General features: G+C 33.6%; 2 protein-coding genes across 2 annotated transcripts in view; one reads left to right on the plus strand and one right to left on the minus strand.

Moving 5' to 3' along the window:
• The window catches only part of LOC126757482 (craniofacial development protein 2-like), a 467204-nt gene that overhangs the window by 306137 nt on the left and 139537 nt on the right, over nucleotides 1-21530 (plus strand). The gene's annotated exons all lie outside the window — the stretch shown is intronic.
• On the minus strand, nucleotides 6091-18302 carry LOC126751541 (homeobox protein abdominal-B-like). Its single transcript, XM_050461892.1, has 6 exons — nucleotides 18248-18302; nucleotides 8527-9207; nucleotides 7553-7752; nucleotides 7255-7447; nucleotides 6593-6807; nucleotides 6091-6529 (listed from the first exon to the last, which is right to left on the minus strand). Exons 1-6 carry the CDS (start codon nucleotides 18300-18302, stop codon nucleotides 6338-6340), a joined length of 1536 nt encoding a protein of 511 aa, XP_050317849.1. The 3' UTR covers nucleotides 6091-6337.

Below are 21530 nucleotides of genomic sequence, written 5' to 3' on the forward strand. Positions count from 1 at the left end.
TAACATGCCATATACGAGTACTAAAAAACCAATAATATAGAGTAATGTCAGCGGGATGTTCGAAAATCCTTATACTAGTTATATAGGAGCTAGGAGCTAGATCAAGTTTTCGCTCTATTTTAGACACAAAGATACTCTGTAAATTTATCTATTTTAGACACAAAGATACTCTGAGTAAAACACGTTCTCTAGTCATCGAGATAACTCAAACATTGGGTATAAGGTCAACCTATAGTTCTAAAATCTTTGTGTTAGCTATATGGGGCTTCAGTTACTGGTCTCACACATTGATCGATATTTTGGATCAAAAGTCAACCATAGATACTGGGGTCCACATATTCGATACCTAGTGGCTAGAACACTTTTTGTTGAATTTGAACAATTTTGTTTTCATGCGGTGGCGTACACTAAAGGCATTATTCGTGCAAAGTTTTATCCCGTTATATTAATTGCTTCTTGATTTGTGTACCCGAAAGTGAAAGAATCAAATGGATATGAAAATATGAGAAAGCGGTGAAGTATTGAAACATTAACAATGAGAACTACCGATCTGCATGAAATTTTACGCAGGTCTTTGAGACCTTGGACGAAAGATTTTTTCGATTACAACTATCTGAAAAAAATGTCGCGAAATTTTCACTGAAATTTTAATTTTTTATATTAATGTCTGTCAAAAATTCAATTTTAAATCTCTTTTTCTTCGTTCACGTTCTTAGTATAGGTTTTAACTCCTTTAAGGAATATTCCTGCCAATGCGGAAGCATTTTTTTCCGAGGGATCACCGAGAATGGCCAACTTTAAGATATTTTTTTTCCAAAAATTTCAAAATTTATTGTTAATAGTGAATGTTTGTAGCAATAAAAAATTCTGGTTCATTTTTTATATGAGAAAAAATTGTTGAAGAAAGGCTGTTTTTTACCCGAGAAAACCCATGTAAGCCCTTAAAGTAAATTTTGCTTAATTAAGTCTTTACGTTGACTCGAAAATATATTATTTTTGTTAATGGTAACCAAATAATCAATTCTAAATAGACCACACCAATTTTGTTTTTCTAAGCGCTTTGTGCAGCTTTTAATTAATTATTGTATTATATAAAAGCTGCTGTGGTTGTTGGCCAATTTAATTAATTTTAAAATTTTAATATAAAGTCACCTACAAGTTTGCTGTTCCACTCATATAGTCGACTTTTTATCTCTACGGTTAGATTAAATGATTTTCACACTTTTAGTTAAAGATTATCCTATGTACCAAACTCAACAGTAAAAATATAAATATAATATGAGAAATATAAATGTTATATAAATTGTAGACATACCTATAATAAATATTTTTAAAAAATGATTTATTAATTTGTTTGTTGATTTTGTTCCAAAATAAAACAAGAAAAAACGTTAACTTCGGCTGCACCGAAGCTAATATACCCTTCACAGGTGCATTTATTTTAGTAACTATGTATTCAGTTTGTATGGAAGCTATATGCTATAGTAATCCGATCTGAAAATTATTTCGGAGATTATGTTATTACCTTAAGCAGTAATCCATGTCAAACTTCGTGAAGATATCACGTAAAATGCAAAAGTTCACCGCACAAGCCCTTGATTCCGATCATTCAGTTTGTATGGCAGCTATATGCTATACCTTAGAAAATTTGCCAATTTTTGTGAAGATACATTGTCAAATGTGAAAGTTTTCCATTCAAGAACTTGAATCCGATCGTTCAGTTTGTATGGCAGCTATATGTTATAGTGGTCCGATGTCGGCAGTTCCGACAAATGAGCAGCTTCTTGAAGACGTTTGCAAATTTCAAAACGATATCTTAAAAACTGAGGGACTATACAGACGGACCGTCAGACGGACGGACGGACGGACAGACAGACAGATGGACATGGCTAAATCGACTCAGCTCAACATACTGATCTCCGACGCTTCCTTCTGGGTGTTGCAAACCTCGTGACAAACTTAATATACCCTGTTCAGGGTATAATAAATATTTTCAACCTTCCACGCAGTGATTACTTGTTGCATTTAATTTTGAAACTTAACCATTTGACTTTAGAATAAATGAGTGAGTTTGATGATGTATCGATGAGATTAATACTTAACCAGCGGTAATTTAATTAAGAGAAATAATAGCAATTACGTCGGGCAAGCATTGTAAGGAATACCTTACTGGGATATGAATAAACAATTAAACAACATTCATTATTACCCGTATATGTATGTAATATATCTAAGTAGTACGACAATAAACAAATTTAATTATACCGAGAACAGGGTATATTAAATTTGACTTGATGTTTGTAACGTTCAAAAGACCATTTCACCCGTCCTTTTCTCATCAACAAGCTGCTCATACATCGGATCGACCGATATCAGATCACTATAGCACATAGCTGTCATACAAACTGAACTATCGGAATAAAGTGTGTGTATGGAAAACTTTTTCATTGACGATATATCAAGAAATTTTACATAAATGATTGCCTATAGCAATGGTGAAATCTCCGAAGAAATGATTCTGATCGAATCACTATAGCATAAAGCTACCAAAATGAACGATCGGAATCGCGTGCTTGTATAAAAAAACTTCTTCATATGACGAACTATCTTCCCGAAATTTTACATGGGTTTTGTTTAATCGACTCGCTATAGCAAACATATGTATAGCTACTACACGAACCGAATGATCAAAGTTCTTGTCAAGAATCTTTTGAATTTGTGAAAGGTATGATAGCTTCTTGTTTTTATAGATCATCAGGAAGTGAATTAATTTATGATTATTTAAATTAATACATTGGTTTGAAGATTCGGCTTTATCAGAATCAGATAAAGTAGGGTATGCGATTTTGTATTCTAATAAGAAGAGGTTGGATCTCCCATTAGCCCCGGACCTCATCTAAATATACATGTTGGGGAAGTAGCAATACTAATTTTATTCAAGCACACTTAGTTTATAATCGCATAACGGGAACAATCTTATACAGAGTGTACAATTCTCAATGCTCTACTAGCTAGTAATAGCAGAGGAATAGAGAGGCCATCTCGTTTAAATGCCCAAAAAGGATTTCACTATAGACTTCGGAAAATTAACACCAAAAAAATTAATTTGTAAGGCAACTAGTAACTAAAATAAAAAACAGTTCCTTTTTTATTAAATCTAAATATTAATGCCATTAAGTCAAAATACCAATTAAGGAAATATAATACACCATTATTTATCAATAAAATTAATATAAATATATTTGAATTGCAACAGTAAATTTTAAAATTTATTCAGATAAACTTCTATGTTATTTTTTATACGTATATTATTCTAAAGTTGCCTTATATTGTGATGTATGTAGTTACTTCGTTTTCTCGATCCTCTGAACAATATAGTACTATTGTAAGCAATATATGTATTGAATGTATGTTTTATGTAACTGTCATATAACCGCTGGTTAATGCGGATCACTTATTTAATTTTATTACATTTTGCACCAATGCGGTTGAAATGCTGGATTATAATTTTATTTGCTTTTTGTACAAGTGTATTACTTTTTATATGTACGTGTATAAATTCGATAACGAGAGGTTACATTGCATTTATAACTACCTAACATAGTGGCTTTTGATTGAGTGGACCATTTTTCTATTTATAAATTATATTTCAGCTTATTTTTGAAGATATTTAGACATTGTTACTTACCAAAAAGTTTTTTTACGCAAACCGTTGTTTTCGTGTGTGGTTTTTAACCTGTTGGTTGAAGACAAACTAAATTAAAATGTAGCAAAATGAAGAAAACTTAATTACAATATTATTTTCAAAATTGGTTCTGTGGAAATAAAACACTACTTCTAACGTTAGTGAAATAGTAAAGGATAGCCAATTTTTTAATTAAATCATTGTTATTTATTGCTATTTTATCATGATTTTTCACAATAACTTCGCCTTAGAAAAAATATAGTACAGTATATCGTGTATCATAGAGACGCAACTAAACCAATGAAACTACTAAATTCGCTATAAAAAATTACACATGTTGCAATTTAATACGCAGGATAACATAAATATCAACATAAAATAATTAATATAAATGTCTAACTTAAACAGGAAGAAATACAAAAATGTAGAGGCATTATAAATAAGTATATTAGCTTTTGGTATATACGATATATGTTGAGATACATATGTATGTATGTATGTTAATCACTCTATAGCAAGATACTTTTTCCAATTATATGAACAATTTGCAACTAATTAAGTAAAAGCTAACAACAGTAACAAAAACCGAATTTAGTTGAATTTAGATCTAGAAACACACTTATGCAAGTAATATTGCCGATCAACGATGAATAATTGTTTGTATCTTTATAAAGTTGCCTGAAATATGTATAATTATTATACATATATCTGTACATATAATACTTGTATAAATATTTTGCTTGCAAACTTTATGTAGTTAACATAGCTAGTTATAAATCACTAGATATGATTTTTTTTAATTTCTAATAGACAAACACACATACATCTTACAATATACTAATTTTATATTAACTTTAGTCTTCTTAACTTTTTCCGGAATTACATAAAATTTTCGCGTCGTCTTCAAGCTTGTATATCTTTTTTAACTTCAAATATTTGCAAATCCATATTATGCCAACGAAAGAAGCGGAACAAATAATTTGCTATTCATCAAAATAATCCAATTAGCAAATATTATGGAAATGGAACTCTTTAGATATGATTGACTATGAAAAGATCCAAAAGTGATACTTGTTCCAGTTCAGTGATTAGTTTACCATATTTTTAATGTCCAATATTTAAAGATAGAAAATCTTCCCCTAAAACTTCTCTACTCTCTCTCATTATCTAAGTTATAAGCAAACTTTTCAATAGCCATATTTTTCCTGCATTTTATTTAGAATAAATGAAAATTAATTGGTACTGTTTTTGTTTAAATTTTTGGGTTTCCAATATTGTATATATACATATATTCAAAATTTATGTATTTACAATAATTAATTAAAATACAATACGAAGACGACAAATACAAATTACACAGCGACAATATATGACACGTTCATTGCAAATACATTTAGAAGTACAAGCTGTTTTGATAATGAAATATTTTTATTTTATTTCTCATTTACGTTATATAATATAGTGGATTAATGAGTAATACATGTATGTACGTATGTTTGCCTACATGGATGACTACAATCATATGCAGTCATTATTATAGAAGTGTTCCTTTGCATATGTGCAAATATTACGTGAGTGTTTATGTGCGCATTATATTCTAACTTTACGAGATTACACATTTTGATAATGCTTATTTTTGTTTTACATTGTTATTTTTGACTCTCATAAATATTAAATGATTTTTTCTCAAAACGTGCATTCACTAATAAGTTTAATCTTTTTTTATACTCTTAAAATTTAATTGTTCTTTAATTATATATTTGTTAAGATACATATATTAAATAGGTTTTTATGAGAATTTGACAAAACTTTATACATCCTTTTAAAGAGCCAACTATTTTACTACAATTCCACATTACATATAAATTACTTATTTATTATTTTAAATGTAGTTTAAGTTTAAATATATTTAAGATATTTATTAGTATTTATAGTCTACCTCAAACGTTACTTTGACTGTAGCAGTGCCTCTATCATGTCTTTATAAATTGCATACTCTAATATTTGCATGCAATAAGCGAACATCAGCCTGACAACCTGCAGACAATTTATTGCCTATGATATATCGTGAATTATTCAAATTACTGGGCTTGCTTACCATTATTTACCAATATTTTATCCTTATTATCTCTAATATCTTGTACTTGAACGTATAAAACATCTTAGTGATCAAAACAATGAAACTGTCTGTTTAAACCAAACAAAAGTTATTTAAAACTTTAAATAATAAACAATGGATTGCAACACTCCCTTATCAGAAATTACACTGGGAAAAAGGTTTGAATACACAAAAATTTAAACAAACATTGCGTAATGTTAAATACAAAAATATAAAATAATATGAACACAAATAAGAACTTTAATTACAATAATTTCTTTGCAATTAAGGTTTTAACAGGCAATCTCTTTGATTACTGTTGATCCACAATAAGATTTCTGAACTTTAATTGTCTATAAATATAAATGTGTAGATAGTAAGCAGCTTTCTACTAATATATTGAAGTTATTTATTTACGGCAATATTTTGATGTATATGAATGTGTAGGTTGAATTTGTCAATTACAGAAATTCTGGCTGTATTTCGGTTTTTATGTTCACAAAATGCTAGTAGGTGGGGAAGCCCATGGCGCTGGCACTGCTGTTGTCCAAAGGTCACTGATGCATTTTAGCGGTATGATGCCCCATGCTCAAACCCAAATTCATATGATGAGTATTGTGATGCTGTTGCGTCGCTTGCGTATGGTTATGATTACTATTGGCGCTGTTATTGTTATTTTGTTGGGAGGCTTGACGTTGTGAATTCTTTTTATTTTTCATACGACGATTTTGAAACCAAATTTTTACCTGTAAACCAAAATGGAGAAAAGAAAATAATAATGGTAATTAAATTATCATTGCAGCGCTTACCTGCCGTTCAGTAAGATTTAAGTTTCTTGCTAGCTCCCAACGTTTTTGTTTGGAGACGTAAGCGTTGTAAAGGAACTCCTTTTCCAATTCAAGAGTTTGAAATTTGGAGTAGGGCTTACGCTTTTTTCGCACCGAAACTTGTCCAGTCCATTCATGTAGGGCATTAGTGGGAGTACAAGGCCCAACCGTACCAACAGGAATGCCAGCTGTACCACCTTAAAATGAAATCATAATGATCATGAATAAACAAAATACATACATATATATATTTTCATAATTGAAGTATTTTATATATTACATATAAAATATATGTTTATTCATTTTTAAAATCATCACAGTGAGAATGATTAATTAGCATTACGACCTTAGTGCAAAGGTTGCTCACGATTTATTTACAATAATAATCGTGCGAATGCACTTCAAAATGTTTTATTTATATAGTGAATTTGAATTCTAATAATTTCGGTTAATCTGTAATGTAAAATATTTAAACTACATGAACTGTTCGATAAGAGAATAAACGATTCCTACCTCCGATTATAAAGATTTTGTACTCGCCGTATAATTTTCAATTATATATAAAAATACATTGTATATGTAAGTCAATAGCTTTATGAAAAATTTAATATGAATAAAAAAAAACAAGTTGTACAATGTTTTACCTGAACTTGAATAAGCTTCACTTGGGTACCCACGCAGCCCGCTTGGTGAAGAATACGTTGGCGTTTCATAACTAGACTGCGAAGTGCCCTCGACGGATTGGCGGGCAGCAGCTGCGGCAGCATGTCGTTCATCACTAGCGCTCATGTAGGCCGCTGCAGCGGGTGTAGGTTGTTCCCGGTAATTCCAATACGGCTACAGTCGTATAAAAAGTATAATCGAGAGATTAAACAAAGTCCTTCTTAGGTTTTTGCTGCTAATAAAACATTTATATGAAATATTATTTAATCATTATTTAACCTGGTATTGTGTCTCGGGGTAACCATAGAAAACTGGCTTTCGGTCTCGATCTAGAAAGTATTGTGATGCGTGATATTGTGAACTGAAGCCATCACCATCGTAAGCCCAAGGATGAGGATGTCTTTTAACTGCTGCCGTCGCGTCAGCTTCAAAACCAGGTCGGATCGCGGGTATGTGCAGAGGTGCTAACAATGACATGTCTGAAATTAAGAAATTCAGAAACAATTGATTAACATATACCCGGATAATTGCTTAAATAAAATTTTGTATAAATCTTTATATAAAATTGTATATGATCGTTTCAGAAAAATATATTTAAAATATTATATAAATATCTTTTTAAATGAGATTAGTCAATTTATAGTCCACTAATTAAAAAGATTGCTAATAACTTTACATTTGGATTGCAAAATATAATAGAATACATTTTAAAACTATATGTGTTTGAATGGATCTTCTCGTTTAGAAAGCATTTTTTTGGAATGAAATATTTCAAATGGAGCCCTTTTAAATATTTCCAAGTTTGTTTGGAAATCTGTTCTTTCAAATAAAGGAAATAATGATGCCAAATAATTTTAGAGAAAAAGCTGACGGAATTATGTTTCATGTTTATTTTTTGTCAATAATTCTGAAAGAATGAGAAATATTAGAAGAATGAAATAATTTTGAATTTTAGCAAGTGGAATGTGTTTTAATTCATTGTTTGAGTAGTTAAACCATTCAATGCGATAATATTTCAAACGAATTTTTATACCTTAGATAAATTTAATTAAATATAATATTTTTTGTACTATTATATATTTATTATTAATTTTATGATAATCTTTTGAAAATTTATAACTAATGTAGAATAGTTGTCTCAAAGTCTGAAATCTGCAAACTTTTCAATCATTAGATCTTTGTACAAAGTATAAATTTACGAAATTAAGAAAGGGGTGTAACTCAGTAAATTAAACTAAGCTTTTTTTACTTACCTGGGGGTTGGGAACTAACACTGGAGGGGGAAACACTCGCCGTTGACGGCGCAACAATCTGCGTTTGGCCGGACGCCACTGCTGAGTTTTGTTGTTGTTGTTGTTGTTGTTGCTGGAGGTTCGCAGACGCACCAGGAGGCACACTATTCGTTTGCTGCTGTTGTTGTTGCTGTTGGTGGTGTGGAGAGGTGAGATGTTGCTGTGCTTGAGGTTGGGCACCTGAAGGTGTTTGGGAAGGACTGTGGGCACCACCAACTGGTGTAGCTGCGAGCTGCTGTTGCTGCTGTTGAGTGGGCAGGAGATGTTGCTGTTGTTGTTGTTGCTGTTGCACGGAAGCAATTGGCACTGGAGGGGGATCTTCATACATAACCGCATTAGTAGGCGTGGAATGTGACGTTGTTGTTGTTTGTTGTTGTTGTTGTGGAAGCACAGCCGCCGTCGGTATGAGTGAGGTTGAATTCGCCGACACAGTCGGCACAGTGTGTTGAAGATGATGATGGTGATGTTGCAGATGCGGATGGTGGTGGTGATGCGGGTGGTGGTGCAATTGATTGATAATATTTGTGGCGGGTTGTTGATTGATAACCGAAACAGCGGAGACGGTGGACGAAGCAGTAGCGGTTGGATGTGGAGCGTGATGATGTGGCCCCCACCAAGTCCCGGCAGCGGCGTGCGACCCGACTGCCGAGACATCGTGGGGGTCGTAGAGAGCACACGCCAGCGGGATGGTTGGGGTTTGGGGGAGTGGTGGAATATTTACGGTTATTTTGAGCGCGATTCGAATAAAGCAGTAACGAGTATTTTAGCGAACAGCAGATACAATTATACAACGCGAACGCGAGTTTTCCAAGCGTGGAGTTTATATATTAAAATGTATTAACATTCAATAAATAATTACGAGATCAATTGCATTAATCGGTTGTGAGATTTTACAAAAAAAAGTTATTTCACAACCCGGCAACCGTTGTCAAAGAGAATAATACACATAATATATGCAGATGAGTAGTTATGCGTTAAGTCAGAGAGTAAATATTTCACGTGAATGAAGAGAATTATAAAAGAGAACACGTTGGCGACGGTGGTGCAATTATTCACCAGGAATATGAGTGTGCAATATTTTTTGTTGGTGAACGGGAAGCAAGAGTAAATGTTTACAGCAGGGCCCATAGGTTAGAATGTGATTGTTAAGGTTAGTAAAAACATTTTAAATATTTTTTAATTTTTTTTGATTTATGGCATGTTCACATTAAAGTTTCCATAATGTTAATTAATAATTTTTTATTTTTATTATATTTTGGTAAGTCGCAAAGTTTTTGTATTTCAAGTTCATTTAATAATTTAATTTAATTAGGATTTAAACCATTTATTTGAAAAATAGTTAACGGCGATTTGAGATTTGACGTCATTTTATGGTCGATTTCAGTGAGTTGTTACATTCGTTGATAGTGTTGTTTTTATTTCGAAGTGTAGCAAATATTTTTATTGGAGGTATTCCAGTGCCCATAAAATGACAAATGAACAAGCGCGACGCGTGAGTTTATGGTTCCAATTAAGAAGTAGTCCATTCATGGGAAACAAATTACACAAGCAATTCAAAGTTTTTTTTATTTTTATTATTGTTTGTTTCCAAATTTATATATTTTTATTTGTTGTATATTAGTTGTATTGGTAGAACATATGTCCAAGTGTTTATGACCGCCGTATAAGTTATTTTTGTAGCCGGTGCCGATAATAAAATTCATTTTACGATCAAAACAAACACAAATTTATATTGTTTTTCAGTTTTGTAAATTTTCGCAGATCTCCGATTGAAGACAGGTTGAACGGTTTCCGTTGGTGTTATTGTTTCAGTTTGTTGCGGCACAGATATACATATGTATAGATGGAGCAGGTGGATTTCAATTTGGGTGGCAAAGTAACATTGTTGAAAGAAAAAAGCGACTTGTTTAGTTCAATGTTTATAAATAAATTCGTTAACTTTATACGCTTAAATATTTTGTAAATTTAGGTAATTCTATGAACTGGGTATGTTTTGTATTCACCAAATATACCGACTATATTAACACCACATTTTTTTATTTGAAATTCAATAATTTTAGTGAATGATTGCAATCATTCCAAACTGTTTCCCCTCTTTTAAGAGCAATACAACGCGATGTCGATTTCAATTAAAAAATTGACACTTCTTTAGCTAATTGATAAATCTCCGACGTATCAATTGGTTTCGACGCTGCTATTATTGTGCTATACTACACGTTACAAATACCGCTTCAAGCGTATGTTTCGTACTGTGCTATGCGGAGTACAAATCTACACTGAAAACAGAGATTCTTTTGTCAACACACGCAATACACAATTGAATCGAAATGACTATTTGCCTGCGACATTCCTCCGCGCAGCACCGCACCACTTCTAAATGCTCGCGCCTCAATACACTATGCGCAAGGCCACCACTAGCGAACATACTTCAAAACAGCGCCAGCTTCGTCGTTAAGATATAACACTCCGGCGCACTCGGTGTGCGAACAAAGGCAAACGCTAGTCAAGCAATTCTTCCACTAGCGTGAGCGAGCTCCCAATAAACCACACGTATTGTATATGTGCCGCTCGTATATGTATACGTAATATTCAAACAGTGCGTGTTGCAATACGTGAACATAGGCAAACACACATTTTTGAGCGCACGACAGGATGTTCTCTCACCCACACATAGAGCATAGGTCTTCTATTCACATTGTATGAGTACACGTGTGCTTTGGAGATATGATTTTCTCACAACTACAATTATTCACCCATTGCACATTGTCTAACACTCTTTTATTGGAAACTTTTAAGTAGATAGATTGATTAAAAAGGAATATATCTGTCGAAGGCAAATGTACTACATGAATACAACAATTGAAAACTTTTCTGAACATTTCACTAAAACTAGCATATCCGCCCTCTACAAATAAAGTACTTGCTTCAACAGTGTCGACCCTATACTTATGTATATACGTATTATATTCTCAGACGCAGTATCCCTACACCTCACACGTATTTTCTATACGTATACGATCACGTACATAGATTCTGAAGTGTATTTGTGTCGATTATGCATACTCCCTCCCCACGTGAAACGCTCAATTTGAATATTGACGCTGGCCTAAGAAAGCGTTGCCATGACATTGAATTCTCTCTATTATAAAGAGCAGTGAACTGTGCTCTTACACCGTTTCTGACTCTACCTCGTTATGCATGATTTAAAACAGTTTGAACTCAAAACGAAATTTTACTTTGGAAATTTGATTTCCGTTTTCAAACACAGCAAGATATACCCTTATATGTATATTACAATATTTATCAAAAGTTTAGCAATATGTTTCAAAATATTGCAAAAGTTAAAATTTACATTTCAATACTAATTGCACAAATAATAATAATAACTGAAATCGAATAATTTTGAAACTAATTCAAAACATTTGTACGATAACCATATAGATTATCACTCAACATATACATATAGTAGCGCATGCGCTTTATACATATATTAAACAACTGTATCTCTTATCATAGGAGAGAAGGTTTATAATGAGCGTATCCACATTTGAGTCATATGTCTGCGTTCAACTTTATAAACTTATTGAATCAAAGGGCTCCATCTATATCTAAAAATTGGCGATGTATTCACGCCAACAAACTTTGTTATTGTCTACTTATGCTTTTTGCTTGGATAAGATTCCTTTCTACCTACAAAAGCATGAGTGTGCGTATACATATGTATATATATAAGTTTCATGTGCATGACTATGCCCACACCTTTTAATAAAAGTTATATACATATACATACGTATATATATGCCACCACATATATATGTATTTTTATGAGTTGACGTAGTTAAAGAATTTTCTGAAAAAAAATTTTAAGGCTAGTTATATGATAATTAAACAAAAGAACACTGAAAACCCATATTTAATTTGGGAAAAAACCTTATCTTAGGCAGTCATATACTATTTTACTAAACAAGTACAGTTAGTGCTATTAAGCTTCTCTAAAACGAATTGTATAGATTTTTGAGAATTTTTGTTTTTTAATTATTAAAAGTTACTCTCTTGGAAAAGCAAACCACAGTAATATATAAATATGTACATACATATAGTATATTAAATCCATTTAAACCATTATAAACAATTTATCTCAGCTAGTAGCTCATTTCCGTTCTTATGAGAACTAGTTTTTCCTTACATCGAATAATCTGACCTTGAGACTCATACTTGGCTTTGCAACTGGATATGTATGCATACCACAAGTCAAAGATTCAAAAGAATTTCCGATTTTATACCATTATTTCTAAACGGGATCACTTTTGGACAGGCGCTATTTTGAATTCCATCCGATGCCTTCTCTGTATAATACGAGTATATACATTAGGAACCAATGATGATAGCGGAATAAAACTTTACACAAATACGGTATTTGAAAAATATGTAAATGACGTATAATGAAATCTCGATTATCACTTTATCATGCGAGAGTATAAAATGTTCGGTGACACCCGAACTTAGCCCTTCCTTACTTGTTATAATTGGATCGCTTCAGTAAGCCTTCTTGTAGCTCTAAAAGAAATGGAGATATTTTGCATCGGTACGGTCCAAAAAAGTCGAATGTGAACTACAGTCTGAGTTAGATTTGAAAAAGCTCGGCAGGGGATCGTATGAAATGTAATACGAAGCTAATCTTAACATTGCCGTAATGCGCCGGCTGGTAGTAAGCCAGTTCAGTTATTGTGGGCGATGAACCAATTGAGATATGTAAGCCTTGGAATGGGAAAGAAAATAAATTAGTTGAAGTTCCGAAACCGGCTATTGTTTCAAATATTGAGCACCGGTGGTAGAATACAAGATTGGTAACAAATGGTACTTTTTTGCAAAATCAATTCATTTTATTCAAAATAGTCCCCTTTTGCTTCAATACAGTGTTTTGCACCGTCCAAAAGCATGTCGAACGAGTGTTTTAGCTCGTTGGCCGGTATGGCCGGCAGTATGCCGGCGCAAGCCTTTTGAATAACCTCTATGTCTGCATAACGCTTTCCTTTCATGGAAAAATGAATTTTTCCGAAAAGGAAGAAGTCGCACGGTGCCATATCAGGTGAATACGAGGAGTGGTTAGTGGTTAAAATGTTATTTTTAGTCAAATAATCGGTCACAAGCGTCGAACACGTCGAATATGGCGCACCAAACGCTTCAAAACTCTAAGGTAGAATACCGCATTAACGTTATGGCCGGGTGGAACAAATTCTTTGTGGACAATACCTTTGGAATCATAAAAACAAATCAGCATTGTCTTCACTCTTGACAATACCTTTGGAATCATAAAAACAAATCAGCATTGTCTTCACTCTTGACTTCTTCATGAGCGATTTCTTTTTGGTAAAAGTTTTACAAATTTTTACCAAAATTTAATGTTGGCTCTTTGTTCGAAGCTCATAACACAAACAAACTGACACTTAAAACGCAATAACTTCACTTCCAATCTATGAAATGTTACGAAATTCTCACTGGACAATCGATAAAGGTAGCAGATTCTAACGCACCAGTCGTCATATGGATGGGGCGCTAGATTCAAAAAATTTACTTTGGAAATATAAATATAAATACATATCTCTGAAACGAGAAGTTTAATAATGAAACTATTTTATTCTATAACCTGAAATAAGATATCAAGTATTATTGTAATCCATTTCATATTTTACATTTATTTACAACATGTTGCTACAAAATTATTAGATCACCAACCTACAGAATTATATAGTATATTCAAATAATTGAGGAAACCATACCAGGAAACCAGACCAGTGAAAATCCTGTTAAGATATTGTTATAAAACTGTGAACAGATGTTTCTTTAAAGCATGAGAAGATTGGCATTGCAGATGAGCGAAACGACCCATTGCAGCACAAAATGCAGTTATGCAAAACCCTATAGTGTGCTAGTAACTAAGGCGCTAAGTAAGATATAAAACTATTATTTGGTACAAGATATCTTAGGAGAAAGTGACACCAATGGTCTGAAATTAAAAAAAAATGTAAAACGACCAAAGCTGCAATACCCTTCACAGATTACAAAGTTTCTATACAAGAACTTAATTTTGATCGATCAATTTGTATTGGTATACATATGATCTGAACAATTTGTTTTGAAATTATAATTTTACCTAGAATAATAATTCATTCCCTAAATAAATAAAAATTTCATACAAGAAGTTCATTTTGATCTATCAGTTTGTATGGCAGCTACATGCTACTCGTATATGATATATAAAAAAAATCTGAAGCACCAAATTTAAAAACCGAGATACACGAAAGGACCACTTAGAACCAATCCAATAATATCACAATAATTGATTGTCTGGTGTAATTAGAATATATGGAGGATTCAACAAAGTAGTTTGGTGAATGGCCCTATGTTAAGCAGGGTTGAACCAGCTTTAATCATGTCCAATGAGATCACAATGTTAATGTACCATTATTTTTTCATATGTTTAGTGTGGTTACGACGTAGGTTCTGCCCAAGTATACAACGTGGTGCTTCTTTTTGCATGGTATTTATATTCATTATTACTCAAAAGAGTATTTAAATATATGTATGTATGTATATAGGCTTATTAACATGCCTATCTTAACGCAGTTTACAACAGTTCCCCAATCGTTAATACGTATTAAAACTATTTGTGCGATTTTATAGAGTAGACCAATTAGACAGAAAAATTTAAGCATACACTTTGGAATATATTCTAAAATATGTAGGTAAGGTAATAATATAAGAAAAAATATATACTCAAATCGATAAGCATTTCAAAAGCTTTGCTTTCTGCGTTTCCTCACACAAGACTTAATATCATAATTTATAATCACTGGGAATTACAAAAACAATATAAAACAACTCAACTGGAATACCCTTTATAAATAACAAGGGTTCGGGTGTCACCGAACATTTTATACTCTCGCATGATAAAGTGATAATCGAGATTTCATTATCCGTCATTTACATGTTTTTTTTATTTTGCTGTAAAATTAATTAGATTAGTAGTTCCTGAGATATGGTTTTTGGTCCATAAGTGGGCGACGCCACGCCTATTTTCAATTTTTAATAAAAGTCTGGGTGCAACTTCCTTCTGCCATTTCTTCCGTAAAATGTAGTGTTTCTGACGTTTTTTGTTAGTCGGTTAACGCACTTTTAGTTATTTTCAACATAACCTTTGTATGGGAGGTGGGCGTGGCTATTATCCGATTTCTTCCATTTTTGAAATGTATATGGAAATGCCTGAAGGAAACGACTCTGTAGAGTTTGGTTGACATAGCTATAGTAGTTTCTGAGATATGTACAAAAAACTTAGTAGTGGGCGGGGCCACGCCCACTTTTCCAAAAAAAATACGTCCAAATATGCCCCTCCCTAATGCGATCCTTTGTGCCAAATTTCACTTTAATACCTTTGTTTATGGCTTAGTTATGACACTTTATAGGTTTTCGGTTTTCGCCATTTTGTGGGCGTGGCAGTTGGCCGATTTTGCCCATCTTCGAACTTAACCTTCTTATGAAGCCAAGAAATTCGTGTACCAAGTTTCATCATGATATCTCAATTTTTACTCAAGTTACAGCTTGCAAGGACGGACGGACGGACAGACGGACGGACGGACAGACAGACATCCGGATTTCAACTCTACTCGTCACCCTGATCACTTTGGTATATATAACTCTAGTATATCTGACTCTTTTAGTTTTAGGACTTACAAACAACCGTTATGTGAACAAAACTATAATACTCTCCTTAGCAACTTTGTTGCGAGAGTATAAAAAGTATACGGTGAATGAAGTATACGGCGGCAGTAATCACAAGGATACAGAAGAAGCGCGAAAAAAGCTAAACTAGGTCATGAAGCATTGTTCGACTCACACAACCTCCAGCTCGCTACGAAGAAAACAGAGCTACTACTGCTAACAAACAAACACATATCCCTCGAGATAAGCATGCACACAAGTACCATATACTTGGCGCATAGAAGGCAGTAAACTACTTGGGCGTAAGACTGGACCCCAGACTAACCCTCTGAGTACAAATACAGCACGTCGCAGGAAAGGCAGCGAAGATCACCTCTCTACTGAGCCGATTAATGGCCAACATAGGAGTCCCCAGCCAAGAAAAGAGAAGCGCCTAATGTCGACGACAATCAGCATCATATTATATGGAGTTGAGATCTGGGCAGACGCGCTTAAAAAGGCAAACCGGCGTAAGATAGTGGCCAGACGGCACCGCACCGCAGACCTCGCAGTTGCATCAGCCTACCGAACAGTATCAGGCGATGCAATATTAGTTATAAGCGGTAATGAACCAATTGACCTTCTAGCATGTGAAAGGAAAAGCTGTGGGATCTAAAGAATTCATCCGATAATAACAAGAGCGCAATACAACTAATAAGGAAAGAAGGCAAGATACAATAACAACATGGCAACAAAGATGGGAGAATGAAAGCCGCGGCAGATGGACGGCCTGGCTAATAAAAGATCTAAACTTATGGACAAGCCGTAAATTGCCTATACAACGACGCGACAGAAGACGACGCTGAACACACATTCTTTGAATGTGTGCGTTGGCAACGAGAACGCACCGCCGTAGAAGACCTGGTTGGCCCAATAAACGCGGACAATTTAGTCAGCCTCATGTTGGAGAGTGAAGAAAACGGGGGAGTTATCAAGAAATTCGCAGTAAAAAGCGGGACCTGAACGCAGGTGTGCAGATGTAAATCTCTCAATGAGAAAAATGAAACGCCACCCTGAAGTAATGCAAATATGGTCCCAGGGTTGGCGACGGCTCCTTAGAGGGGGCTTTAGTGACCTGCAACCGGCACATACCGTTGCTGTGACGACAACACTGATGATGCGGAAGGCATTTTCCACCCCCTCACCCCAAAAAAACTGCAGGCTACCGTAACTTATACAGAGATACATCCCGGTACGCACTCATAATGAATGGAATAAATTTAAATAATTATTTTATATTTATTATACCTGAAATATAATAAATAAGACATAACTAAACTACTTTATTACCGCTGGAAATTCTTTTCGGATTTGTATAAAGTGACTCTAAATAAGTTTAATTAATATACTTGTGATTAAATAAGCTAGCGAAAAATTTAGATTTAAATTTTCAACTTATTTCCATCATAAATGACACACTGCGAAGAAAACGACTTGAGGTTACAAGTAGAAAATTATGTAGTTTGAACGTTCATATTATACTGAGACACAATGACGATGTTGAAATAGAATTTAGTTGACCTTGCCGCCCTATATGGAGGGCGGAGTCATGTGTAGAAATTCATACAAGTGAGAAAAGTTCTCTGAACGCCATTCACTTGGGAGTGGTCAGAAGCGATTGCTTTACATACGGCTCAAGTAGCTCACGATTTTCGGTCTTATACTAAGTATCCTCTGGGTAGCCAAAAACATCCGTTTAAAGGCGAGCTAACGTGAGAAGGCGAACCATCCCTCCCAGGGCTATGCACTATGTTTGGGACCCGCCATGTAAGGAACATCCCCAATAAAAATGAAACAAGAGCCTCCCCCCTTTTGATGAGGACCATGGCAAACGAATTAGGGCGTGAACCTGGAATGTCCGGTTCTTTATTGGGAAGGTGCCGCTGCCCAGCTGGTTGATGTCCTCGTAAAAGTAAAGGCTTACATCCAGAAGTACGATTGACGGGACAAAGACTGAGGCGATTAGGTCCTTGTGACATTTACTACAGTGACCATATAGATACTCACCCGCCTCTGTGCGGCAAAAAACGTACACAAAGGAGGTTAGACGTCGAGAAGCTGCAATCACAACACACAGCCGAACGATTTTTCACTCGTTTTGCACTGCTGCCCTCTGAGAGAACTCATCAGGAACTCGGTATAAGGAAACTGTACCTCGCAACGTTAAAACCAACCACAACACTGGATGGGATAGATACCGAGGACTGAAGAGGGAATCGAGAAGTGTTCCCACTTTAACTCGTCTTCAGTTAATGAAAATGAGGAAATGTTCACTAACGTTGAAATATTTCACAAGTCTTTAATTTTTACGAAATGCGAATTAATCAAATTTTCGGCTCTCTTCAAACTCAAACCTTCCTTACTTGTTAATATTTATTCATGTTTTATTGTTTTATAGTAAGTACTTATGGGTAATACTCGTATAAGTTCTTTTTTTGCCTTGCGAAGCCCATGTTTATTTATTTATTATTTCAACATGTTTATTACATTTCGACTTTTAACTACTTATTTGATATTAATATGCGTTTGGTTATTTATGGCTAATTTTACCGTGTTAATTGTTTTATAATGTGTTAATATTATAGTATGTTTATGGTAGCTCGTTTTATGGCAATGTTAGGAATTGAGTGAAGTGTGCCAGTGAGAGCACGAATGACCAATTAAAAGGCAAAGATTGATTTATATAGAATTGTCCAAGATTAGCATTAAAAATTAACTGCTTTATTTTTATTGATAGAAGTTGTATTGTAAATAAAAAAACTAAGTTAAATAGAGCAAGCATTACTAAATGAGCAATTAGTTGATTTTAACAAAATAATTTTTTGATGAAAATTTTTTAGCATAATTCTGTTCACGATAATAGCTGTAGCCATTTAAGAATGAAAAGATACAACATGTCATAAAGAAAAAAAGATGAATAAAGAGTTTTATTAATCCGTATTTTTCCAAAAATATACTACATGTTATCTCTCCATACATTTTCAAAGGAGTTGATGTTAGGAGTTAGAGCTAATTGCCCTTTTCATCAATTATTGTTGGGGCTTATCAAATTCTATACCTACCTTTTCAATTCGTATTAATGAAAGCCCAATTTTGCATAATTATTTTCTCTTTATACTGAAATATATCCTACTCGATTATTTGATATATTTGAGCTGATATCGAAAATATAACAATTATAGCGATTTGACCATTTTTGATTTTGTTTCAAAATTTTTAGGCCAGAAGGGGCACTTGTCACTACGATTTCTTGTACTAAATTACAGTTTTGTATCTTAATTTAGTGCTTAGTTGTGGCACTTTATACGTTTTCGATTAATCTCAGTTTCTACTCAAGTTACAGCTTGCAGAGATGAACGAACCAACGGATAGACAGACTGTCACTCACTATAATACTCTGTAACAACATGTTGCAAAAGTATAAAAATGGGCTCCAAATGGATCATGTCCTTCTCGCCTTTATATTCTGGATAGAGCGTTTATATTCTCCTTTTATACTCTTGCAACAGGTTTTTACAGAGTGAAATAGTTTTGTTTCCCTAACAGTTGTTTGTATCCCCTAAAACTAATCGAGATAGGGTTATTTATGTATAAATGATCAGGATGATGAGACGAGTTAAAATCCGGATGTCGGTCTGACTGTCCGTTCGTTCATCTGTCTGTAACTTGATAAAAAATTTAAATATTGTAATAAATCTTGGTTTACATGTTTCCTGGTAAAAAGCGGAGAACGAGTTCATTAGGTAGGCATAGTCGGACCACTGCCACGTTCTCAGAACACCATTAACTTACCATCACTAAGCACCACATTAAGATATAAAACTTTAATCTGGCATAGGTCATCACAGTAGCATCTGCGAGTTAAAAATTTTGACATTGTGGGCGAAATACGCCAACGAAATTTTAATTTTACCCCGATATGATATTGCGGGAGTCGGGATATAAATAATTGAACAATGGGCATGGTACCGTTCTATTTTAGCTGAAATCTCATATCTCGGGACCTGCTTGACCGATTTCAATCAAAATTATTTATTTTGCATTCACATGTATATGCAAGTAACACCTAGGTACCGAATATCTGGACCCAAGTACATATAGTTAAATTTATACTGTATGCATCGGCCAATATGTGGGTTATCACATTGAAAATGAAGGAGCGTGTTTTACTCATAACAGTTGGGGTACTCACAACCCGTCGTAAAGCATCGTAAAATCGTAAAATCATAAATTTTTACACTTGTTTAAAAAAATTGATGTTGGATTTCATACAAAAATGAGTTTACACATTTACAATTCTCAAAGCTATGTTTTCGAATCGTTATAACTTATAACTTTATGAGACTTGTGAAAACCCTAAGTGTATTTTTCTGCCGAAAATATATAAAATTGGACCAAAACTTAACCTTAACCCATATAACTTGACTTAACTCCATAAGATTGGTGATTGCAATGACTTACTTTGGTGCAACCCCAAAAAAACATCGATGTTTTAGTCGATCGGAAGTCCTATATAACTTGACTTAACTCCATAAGATTTTTGATTGTAATGAGTTTCTTTGGTGAAACGTCAGGAGTATTTTAATAGTATATTACTTGTATGTAGTATTGGAAAAAATAGATTAAATAAAGTCAATAATACCTAGGAATTTCTATTAAAAAGACATCGATATTTTAGTCGATGCGAAGCATCGACTTTATGCAACGCATCGAAAGTATCACTTTTACCGAAAATAAAAAATTTATTTAAAAACATGAAAACTACAAATTATGTTACATTTGTTTATTTGCATATTTATTCGCTAACGAAGTATACTAATGCAAGTTTTGAAATAAGTTTAACCGTTTTTATTAAGGATTTAAAAATTATGGTATTCAGTAGTTAAGTTTATAAACATACATATGTAATATAATACGATGTAAATCAGTCTTTATTCTGTATAAATTATGGTTCATTTTTACAAACTTTATGGAACTAATGTAGCAAACATTTTTAAGGATTTGAAAGCTACCTTAGGAAATTGTGTTTGTAAATCGTTCCATATTTCCAGCGAATTTTCTGCTAGCCTTCCAGCTGGAGTATGCAAATATAATATATGGATAGCTCATCTGCCATATCGAACAAGTTGTTTCTGTTTATTTTCCTTTTTTTTAGCTTAACTTATGATGATCATGTCCAAATGCTAAAGGAGTTTTGAGAACTATAA

The sequence above is a fragment of the Bactrocera neohumeralis genome, chromosome 2 (assembly GCF_024586455.1).
Source record: "Bactrocera neohumeralis isolate Rockhampton chromosome 2, APGP_CSIRO_Bneo_wtdbg2-racon-allhic-juicebox.fasta_v2, whole genome shotgun sequence".
Lineage (NCBI taxonomy): Eukaryota > Metazoa > Arthropoda > Insecta > Diptera > Tephritidae > Bactrocera > Bactrocera neohumeralis.